The sequence below is a fragment of the Aegilops tauschii genome, chromosome 3 (assembly GCF_002575655.3).
Source record: "Aegilops tauschii subsp. strangulata cultivar AL8/78 chromosome 3, Aet v6.0, whole genome shotgun sequence".
Classification (NCBI taxonomy): Eukaryota; Viridiplantae; Streptophyta; class Magnoliopsida; order Poales; family Poaceae; genus Aegilops; species Aegilops tauschii.
The window spans coordinates 460,385,918-460,395,965 of NC_053037.3; the positions used below are offsets into that span (position 1 = coordinate 460,385,918).

General features: G+C 48.4%; 2 protein-coding genes across 2 annotated transcripts; one reads left to right on the forward strand and one right to left on the reverse strand.

The window, feature by feature from the left end:
• The first annotated feature begins 1,444 nt into the window (after positions 1 to 1,444).
• Positions 1,445 to 3,748, forward strand: LOC109754434 (uncharacterized). Its single transcript, XM_073510845.1, has 3 exons — positions 1,445 to 2,204; positions 3,411 to 3,575; positions 3,664 to 3,748. The coding sequence occupies exons 1-2, from the start codon at positions 1,530 to 1,532 to the stop codon at positions 3,570 to 3,572; spliced, it is 837 nt and encodes a 278-aa protein (XP_073366946.1). The 5' UTR covers positions 1,445 to 1,529; the 3' UTR covers positions 3,573 to 3,575; positions 3,664 to 3,748.
• Positions 3,749 to 8,910: 5,162 nt separating this feature from the next.
• Positions 8,911 to 9,814, reverse strand: LOC109754435 (non-specific lipid-transfer protein 2). The gene is made up of 2 exons (XM_020313344.4): positions 9,359 to 9,814; positions 8,911 to 9,242 (listed from the first exon to the last, which is right to left on the reverse strand). The coding sequence occupies exons 1-2, from the start codon at positions 9,712 to 9,714 to the stop codon at positions 9,233 to 9,235; spliced, it is 366 nt and encodes a 121-aa protein (XP_020168933.1). The 5' UTR covers positions 9,715 to 9,814; the 3' UTR covers positions 8,911 to 9,232.
• Positions 9,815 to 10,048: the final 234 nt, after the last annotated feature.

The following is a 10,048-nucleotide window of genomic DNA, read 5'->3' on the forward strand; positions in this document are numbered from 1 at the left end:
AAGTATCAAGAGCTAAAACATATTTACCAACGAACATTTCTAAACTAAAGATGTCAAACAAAAAATCAAAGATGCACCAAATAACAACAGGGCCTTTTCACCTCATCAAGAAAGATTCCAGAGCTTTTTGTCACCGTAAATCCTTGGTGTTTGCACCGTAATTTCTTGTGATTATTCACCGCTGCCATTCTTTGGGGTTTGCACTGCAATTTCCACTGATTTGTTTAGTGAATTTTCTCTGATGTCTTTGAATTGTTGTCTTTGTGCCTCCTTCATTTTTGTCATTCCTACAGTGTGCTTTTTCAGTTTGTTTTCACTGCAGTATCCCCCAGTTTCACAGTGTAATGTGTTGCATAGTCACTGTAAAACTTGTAGGTATTACAGTGGAATACCTAAGATTTTTATAGGGAGTTACACTCTGTAAATACCTCATTTTTTACATTATATATGTACTGTAGGTATTTACAGTGGAATTCCTCTGATTTTCTCACTGTATATCCTCAGTTGCCTCAATGCAATATCCCACATTTATCATATAGTCCATGCTTTATCTCTAATTTCCTAGTTTTCTGACAATGTAAATTGCAGCTACATTACAGTGTAATGGAACACATATTTTTCATGTGTACTTACCGTACACCCTTATTTTCATGTGTATTTACAATGCTTCTTAACTCTGTATTTCCTGTTGGTTCACTGTTTTTACCTTGATCTAAATAAATTTCAGTGTTGCTTTTTTCAGTCTGTTAGAACCTGATAAATTTCAGTGTTGCTTTTTTCAGTCTGTTAGAACCTGATGATTCCATTTTTTTTACTAGATTCTTTGATGTTTTCTGCAGACAAGTTGATGTAAAAGGTGTCTGTACAGCAGAATGGTGAGCAAAAGGAGTTGGAGAGGTCCTCACCTGTGGATCATCTCTTGGATGATCTTCCTCTGCCCTCCCCCAAATATTGGCAGCTATTCTTCCCTGCTGATCTCTCCAGGTACTCTCCCCTCTCACATATATATCTGACTTGTTTATGTTCTTTCTTCTTCTCGCTCACCTCTCCCAGGTGTGGGGCTGCGCTGTGGTGTGTTACGTGAGATCTGTGGACGGGTTAGGGTAGTTGAGTTTGGGTCCTTGCATGGGATGCAAATTGAAGGGCAGCTGTTTCCTGTTTTTGCTCTTTTTGTTTTTTGAGGGGTGGGGTGCTCTCTTTTTGTTAGGCGCAGGTGTTTTGTGGTCCAGGAGGGCCCGGTTAGTTGCGTAGTTGAGCAGGAATCGGGCTCTGTTTTGGTTCAGTGAGAGGACTGGGTCAGAATTTTTAGCCCGATCCGTTTCGTTGGACATTTCGAGGACCCATTCGGGCCACTACCCAGCCCACTCATCCTTCCCAGAAACCCTAACCACCCGCACGCCCTCTAATATGCACGACCCCTTCTCGCGCAGCTCTCTTCCACCCTTCACCGCCGCCAGCGCCACAGCCTCCAAGCCCTCGATCTCCCCCATCGGAGCTCCCTGCCCACAACCCCCCACCCCCACCCAACCATGGCGGACCGCGGCGGCGAGCGTGGTGGCGACCGCGGAGGCGAGCGCGGCGGGTTCGGCCGCGGCTTCGGGCGCGGCGGGCGCGGGGACCGTGGCGGGCGCCGCGGCGGTCGTCGTGGCCCCCGCCAGGAGGAGGAGAAGTGGGTGCCCGTCACCAAGCTCGGCCGCCTCGTCAAGGAGGGCCGCTTCACCAAGATGGAGGAGCTCTACCTCCACTCGCTCCCCATCAAGGAGCACCAGATCGTGGAGCAGCTCTGCCCGGGGCTCAAGGACGAGGTGATGAAGATCACCCCCGTGCAGAAGCAGACCCGCGCCGGCCAGCGGACCCGCTTCAAGGCGTTCGTCGTCGTCGGCGACAGCAACGGCCACGTCGGGCTCGGCGTCAAGTGCGCCAAGGAGGTGGCCACGGCCATCCGCGGCGCCATCATCCTCGCCAAGCTCTCCATCGTGCCCGTCAGGAGGGGCTACTGGGGGAACAAGATCGGCCTGCCCCACACCGTGCCCTGCAAGGTCACCGGCAAGTGCGGCTCTGTCACCGTGCGCATGGTGCCCGCCCCGAGGGGTTCCGGGATCGTCGCCGCGCGCGTCCCCAAGAAGGTGCTCCAGTTCGCTGGTATTGATGATGTCTTCACTTCCTCGCGTGGATCCACCAAGACCCTTGGCAACTTCGTCAAGGTATAAACTTCCCCTGCCTTTTTCCATATTCTGCGACGCTCCCATCATTGGTACTTTACTTTCACTACATAATTGCTTGCATTATGTGTGCATAGTGTAGAATGTTCAGTTTAAGTATGCTGAAGCTGCAGATAAAAAGATGGAGACGCCTGCATAAATATGCTATCCATAGTATAATGCTATGATAACAGCAACATACCTTCTTCTTTAGACAGAATATAAATTTCTCAAAATTTACCCGCCGAAGTACTTCATTCTCTGCAATTCTTGAGTTGAGCTCTTCGTCTACCTCAAAGGCTGTGTGTTTCCGCTGACGCTGATGAAATGACGACACAGAGAATTACATGATGATAAATGCAGTTAATTGAGAGAATTACATGATGATAAATGCAGTTAATTGCATATTGTTGCTGCATTTGCCTGTTCCTACCAATACTTTCAGAAATTGCCTTCGCCATTAACAAACAATATACATATGTCTTTGCCTTTTCTCGATTAACAACATGATGGCCGAAACAACAAATACCAATTTTTCCAATAACATGAAGTCATTGCATAACATGGTGATGAAGATAATTCTGTTTGGAAGTGATTGCTTTGTGCATCTTGTGAACTATTATACTTTTTAGATATAAGCTTGCGTACTGCTGGAAGGGGCTTTGCTGATTTACACTTGATGCAGTTTCGTCTATGTCAATTGATTAGTCTAGAAGCAATTCTTCTGGAAATTGTAGTGCTACTGTAGCCTAAGGTTCTCTATGTTTTGTGTGTCTATCTGCTTTATACTCTGCTTGTTCTTCAATTGATTGATTGAAAATGTATTGCAACTTTTTTAAACAGTTCAGCTCATTTGTATATATGCTTTTCATGTTTCCTAGTGTTCATGTAATGCATTTTCGAGTTGCTGAATCCTGGCATGTGTTCTAATACATTTTGTGTTCATGTATTACAACCATTTAGACATTTCTGGTTGAGGATCTACCCTAACAGGGTGATACTGGTATTACAACCATTTTAGACATTTCTGGTTGAGCATCTAATCTCTTCTCTGTTTATACAATGGGTGCCATGATCTGTTTTATTTCACACCAGTCGGTTCTTTTCATCTGTACAGATGATGATCTTAACTCCTGTCAGCCAGGTTGAATGTATTCTTGTTTGCGTTGGCTAGTTGCCAACATGAGCTGATAACTCCTTTGTTTCCAGGCAACCTTTGACTGCCTGATGAAGACCTATGGATTCCTCACCCCTGACTTCTGGAGGGAGACGACCTTCACCAAGGCGCCATACCAGGAGTTCACCGACATTTTGGCGAAGCCGACCAAGGCCCTGATGCTTGATGCACCAGCCGAGAAGATCGAAGCTTAGGATGTCGGTGTAAAGGGTTTTTACAAGCTGAGAGCTGTCTAATGCACTTTGCTTTATTTAGTTATTAATACTTTGAATCGTGCTGTTTCAGGATGTCTCTTTTTGCCGTCAAGTGTTGGTTTGTGGAACTATGCTACTCTCTTTTATCGTCAATGGAAGCTACATAATTATGGCAATCAGTCTTTTTTATCTATAGATGTTTGGCTTCTATCTATGCTGCTTTGTGTTGTTGATGTTGTCCTCTGCCTCATGGTTTGTTTTGTTGCTTAATTTACTCCACGTTATGGACCTGATAACGATGGTGTAGTTTGGCTGCTGTGATTTCACCAGTCACTGCCTTTTCTATGCTGATGAAGATATCTTTCATCCTCTTCGACTTGTTTTGTTTAGTTCAGGCTGGTGCGTTCGTTATTATTCAGTTTTTGTTGACAATATAATTTGATTTGCCCAACACAGCAAATGCCATGATAGAGATTGATGTTAACCTGAGCATAAAAAGGTATAAGAGAAATTTATAAGATCCAAAGAATATCAAAGCAGGAAGCTAAAGTATACCAACACAATTCATAGTAGAAGTCACCGATTCCTTCCTTTGTTGGATGCCAATGGATCTACTACTACTTTTGCACACATTTCATGAAACTGCTGTGTCTAAATACTGATTTTTTACAGATGTCACTCTGCACTAGCACAATCGTGTACATACCATTAGCAGAGGTAACTGAAATGTGCTTTGCCACTAGAAATTTATTCTCATCTCTTTTAGCACATTGGGATAAAAATATAATACCACTCATGCAACTCTACTGAGGATCTGTAAAGACTTGTGTACTCACTTTCTCCAGCTCATCATTCAGTTTTTTGTTTTGCAGTTCCAAACTTGTAATCCTGTTAGAAGCCTCAACTGGATTTGTTTCAAGCAAATTAACTTCTCTCTGAGATGACACATTTTGCTCTGCTAGCTCCATTACTCTATCCCGTAGTCTCTGTTCTTCGGCTTGAAATCTTGCCTGGCTGACCAATAATTTGACCTTCTGTCAAGCTCCCATTCCAAGGTAGTAGTTTGCACATCAGTCTTCTCGTTCTCCAGCCTTCTAGTTGTAGAGTCTAATTCTACCTTGGATCGCTTATATTGTTCTTTCGCTGCAAACCAGACGTGCCTTAATCTGTGAAGACGTGCCTTAATCAAGCTGAGAAACAGCTGCGTAATGTCAGTTGAGTTCAATCTCTTATCCCTGAGCATGTTAAGCTCGCTCATTTCTTCATAAGGAACCATAAAGCATGCGTCCAATTCTTTAGTCCTTCTAAGCAACTTATCATCAGTGTCTAGTTCCAAGTTCTTGTCATGAAAACCACAAGACCCATCATGATGATAAGTATCGGCAGCAGAGCATCTTGAGGTTGCCCCTAAAAGAGGATGGATTCACTGAAAATCCATAGAAGCAGTGAGGTTGTAGATCTCGTGAGTCCTCATAGATATCTTTCACTCTAGTCATGCTATGTGATTTGCACTCCTCTGAGTGAGAAAAATTACCAGAAGATCCTTCAAATAGACTTGTGTCATTTCCATCTGAATCACACATATATCCCACCTTGAGGTGCCCATTGCCTCTTCCTGAGCAAGTTGATGGTGGCAGGTTAGGGGTAAAGTTCCATCCTCCAAATCTTGCAAAGTCTTGTCTATGTTTGAGTAGTTCTCATATATGAATTCGGGATGGGGAGTATTTCTTTGCAAGATTTTGGTGAAGATGGAGCTGTAGAATGAGGTCAAGGTGGCCTTCCACATCCCAAATGAGGAGCTGCAGTTCTGATGGGGAATTTCTGCTTATGCTTCTCATTTGATATGTTTGCTTCTTGCTCCCCATCAATGTACAGATCTAGCACTTCATTCTTGTCCAGTAAATTGGTCAACCTGGCAGGTCTGCATTTCAATGCAAGAGGAGAGTGTGCTGTTTATGAGCATGAGTAGCATCTTGAACGTGGTGAACCAGTTTCCTGTACGCCGTGTGCTTTTGGAACCTTTATCATGCATTCCTCTATATTAGGATGTCTTTCAGTAAGGCCAACTCCAACCGTCAACCCCAAATGGACGTCCGTTTTGTTCGGATTTTGTCCGTTTGGGTCGGCAAAACAGGCACGCGCGTTCGGTCGTGGTCGTGCGGCCGTCGGTGCGCCCAACCGGCTTGCCGCATCCCAAACTGTCCGCTTTTTGGACTTAGAAATTTGACCCCAAAACAAACTCAATTAGACATTGTAAATAATTTAAAAACATTGATATAAACATTAACGTCCACAAAAGTCCAGATCCAACACATTTCTTAACTAAATTTAAAATTAAAAGACATAGAAAAACTAGATGTGGAACACTGGAGGTGGGGGTGGAGGAGGAGCGGTTGCGGCCGCCGGAGGATGTCCCGGCCTCGTGGTTATGCTTCCCCTTGCGGCCGGGCATCCAATGCCAGCCCATTTGCCGACGGCTAGGTGGAGGAGAGGAGGCAGCCAGAACTAGGGTTTGGGCGTGTCGGGCTTCGAGGAGGCACGCATCGCCGTGAGTGTTAGTGTGGATTGACCGGTCCACGACTTCCACATTAAAAAGGACGCCGAACCCGCGGCTGGGAGGCTGATAGGCGGCCCCCCGCGCATGTGCCGTAAATGCGGGCGGTGGGAGCTCGGTGGGTGGCTGCCATTCCGGCCCGAGGTGGACGCTTAGCGGGCGCGTGGGTGTCCGTTCGCCGTCCGTCTAGACGCATACCGGGCACAATTTTGCGTTGGAAATGGAAACGGGGAATAGACAAAAAATAGGGATGAGTTAGCGCGTTGGGGCATGGCATGTGTCCATTTGGGCCAAAACGGACACACCCGGACTAGATGGTGTCGTGCGTTAGAGTTGGCCTAACCTCTGTCGCTAACATTTCTGCAAAACATGCTCCAAAAAATAACATTCAGGTATAGTGCGCACAATTATGTCATGACTATAAGTAACAGAGATCGTCTACAACAATGTTATGGTATGTCCAACGGGAATTTAATTCAAAGAATGAGCCGGTGGCTGCAGATTATGACAATGCCAAGTGTGATATTTCTGTAGAGAATTCTCAAGATGTTTCTTGAAAAAAATTCTTAAGAGGGGAATGTTAGAGCAAGTCTAGGAGACCCGTATAATGCCGACCCACGTAACGCGTTTACAGTTCGAGGAAGATATGTTTTGCGGGGCGAAATCGTGCGCTGCAGAATAGACCCTGTATATGAAACTATATAACTAAAAAAAAAGCTTTCGCGGAAGAAATTGCAACCACATTGATCATTCATAGTTTATCACAACATACTACATAGATCATACACACCACATATATGCTACATTTTACTACTAAGGGGGGGGGGGGATCTGCGGGCTCGCGGCGGCTACCAAAATGGACGAGCTCGCGGCGGCGAGGCCGACGCGGTGGAGGAGCTCAGTCGTCGGCCAGTCCTCCTCGTCGGAGCTGACGAGGTCGATGTACTTCTTCTTCTGCTCCTCGCGGACGCGCCACCACTCATTGTCCTTGTCCTTCGCGGCGAGGTTGGCCGCGACCGCCTGCTTGAAAAGGAGCTCTTCGATCTCCTCGTCGCGGCGGCGGCGCTCCTCCTCCTCTCGCAAGCTTCGTGCGGCAATCGCGGCCGCGACCGCCTCGACATCGTCGCCGACGTAAACTTCGGGACCGATGATGCCTCGGCGCGGGATCTCCTCCGGCTCCCGATTGACGGCGACGAGCTCGCCCTCCTCCGGCTCCTGCTTGACGGCGACGAGCTCCGTCGGCTCCCTTTTCACGGGGAGAAGCGCCGCGCCGGAAGGGCCCCCTGCGCCTGAGGTGAGCCACGCGGCAGAGGAAGAGCCCGCAGCAAAGGAAGAGCCCACGACCGGGGAGGGCGTGCCTGTGGTCGTACTTCTCCGTCTCCGACGGAGGAGCGACGCCGGCGGCTGGAGGCCTTTTGTTGGTGTACTTCTTGGCCGCGCGCTTCCTCGCGCCGTCCGTGTGGACACACCCCTGGCGCTCGGGGTCGTCGCCCCCGCCGGAGCTGCGGCCGGAGCTCCACATACGGCCCCACATGGCGGCTGGAGGCGGAACTGGGATCACCGGCGACGAGAAATGCGACGGAGGGAGTGGGGAATCGCGGGGAAACGCGGCGGCGGGGGGATAGGGTTTCGACCCGTATCTGCCCCGCAAACCCGTAGTTATACGGCTTCGGGGGTAAGGTTTGCGGGCCGCGATAAAATTTTTACGGGCGGACGAGTATACAGGCTCTGTTCTGGCCAGAAAATTGGGCCGAACCCGTATACTCGCAGGAATTATGCGGGTTCGCGCGTTATACGGGGTCTGTTAGAGATGCTCTTAGTGGCTCACAAGAGCAATTGTTTGGTGTATTAAAGATGATCTTTCAATTGAACCTAAACTTTCCCACGGCACAACTTATGACACACAACTGCTAAACCTAGGCTCCGCCGAAGATCTCCATTGGGTGTCTGGCACCTGTAGATTGCTGGATCGGACGAGATTCGGTCGTGTGCGTCCCTATTTCAGCCTATGTGGCTTCAGAAGGGCGTGACGCGAAGCTTCGTTGACTGTTGACATTATGGGACATGTCGGTATTTCGATTTCTATGATGAAGACAATGTCGGAGAACATCATGGTGGCGAAGGTCTAAGGCCTAGTAATGACGGATCGAGTCTTCGAGGCGATGAGGACTTTGCTTGGTGGTTAGTGACTCGTAGCAGCGGCATCGGCAGTAGGGGCGGCGCCACAGGGGGAGTACATAGTCTTAGCTTTAAGGGTGAAAATCTAAAGTCTGGCCTTAATTGGTTGTGCCTGGTAATGGCCTTATTAAAGACATTGTTTTGAGAGCGCGGATTTTAAAACCGACGCTTGTTGAAGACATTGTCTTGTGGTGGTTCGTGCCACGATTACAAGGAATTGATCAGTCTAGCGGGATCTTTTCTTCTATTTGTTCTTGTGCAGTGTGCATCCGTAATGTCTTTATAGAAGACTGCATTGTTGCAGAGGCCGGGTGTAATTGGTATCTTCGCGATATTAATATATTCTCCTTAAAAAAACCTAGCATCTATATACTATCAGATTTCAATTTGCTTTTGATTACATCGAATTGAAAGTACAACATTATACCACTTATAATTATATTGCTAACATTTGATCGATGGTGTTTCCAATTAGTCCCACCCTCATACAATTTGTTTTCACTGCTTTTATCATGTGCTGGACTCTGGCCAGCCGGCCAATGTTCACTAGTGTTCACTTCAGGAGTTCAGGTACATAGAAAATCAAGACGAAAAACTCCAAGGCCATTTAGATACTTAACGAGGGATAGTTTATAGATAAAGCACGCACATTACATAGGCACGCGCATAGTACGACGCACACAATATCAGTTCACCACTCTGCTCTGCTTGCGGAGCCTACCGACACCCAGGCCAGAACACCATGGACTGCATGCACACAGATCCATCGACCCTAAAACCACACACGACGACTAGGTAGAACGACACGGATCTGGCCGCCAAGGCCTAGCTAAGCTTCAGTACTAGTAGCAGCAATTTATTCTCCGGACATGGGACTCCTCGCACGGCAGACGTACGTCGACACACGGGCCAAGGCGCTTCAGTTCGTTCAGTGGATCCTGCACGCAAGCGAAGAAGAGAGCCCGTGCATGTCAAAACTGCAAGATTTATCCAAGGAGAGATGGAAACATGTAGAGTACAGTAGTATGTATGTATGGACTTTGTGGAGACGTACGAGTTGCAGTCGACGCTGGGGCTGATCTTGTAGGGGAGGGCGACGTTGCACTTGGAGGGGAGCGCGGCGGCGCGGGTGATGTAGGGCCCGCCGGAGGCGCCGTTGGCGACGTTCTTGAGGCAGCCGCAGATGGTGCGGCGGTCGGGGCTGTTGTTGGCCTCCGCCAGCAGGTTCTGGATGCCGGTGCAGCAGCCCCGGGCTGGCGAACCGCCCTGCTGCACGTACTGCAGGCACGGCATCAGCGTGCTGTACACCGTGGAGCAGGATATGGCCGCGTGCACCGTCGCCGGCGGCGCCACCACCATGGCCGCGAGCACCATCGCCAGCACCACTGCCGCGCCCCTCGGAGCCGCCATGCCGACTGGACTGAAGTGAGCTACTGCGCCGCTAGCTTAGCTTGTGAGTGGATGACTGTGGTGCGAGTGGCGCTGGCTTGAGTGAGTGTGTGTGGAGATAGTGAGGGCTCTAGCAGGGTTTATATACAGGGGAGGGGAGAGACCGAAGGTAGTAGGATAGCTTTACTTCTGCTGGGGTGGTTGTGGGTTGAGGGTGCATTTAGGAGGGGAGTTAAGAGCGCGGCTGGTAGATGGTCGTGTGGTTACCGGTTAGTCTCTGCCTCTTTGGACTCGAGTGTAGGAGGGGTGTCGCGGTGAGATTCTTGGTTTCTACATGACGTTTTTATTTTTATTT

What these genes read in the sequence shown, in the direction of transcription:
- LOC109754435 (XM_020313344.4), bottom strand. Translation starts at nt 9,714, where the DNA reads ATGGCGGCTCCGAGGGGCGCGGCAGTGGTGCTGGCGATGGTGCTCGCG.
- LOC109754434 (XM_073510845.1), top strand. Translation starts at nt 1,530, where the DNA reads ATGGCGGACCGCGGCGGCGAGCGTGGTGGCGACCGCGGAGGCGAGCGC. An exon ending in CCCTTGGCAACTTCGTCAAG is followed by an intron (nt 2,205 to 3,410) that starts GTATAAACTTCC and finishes CTTTGTTTCCAG; the next exon opens with GCAACCTTTGACTGCCTGAT.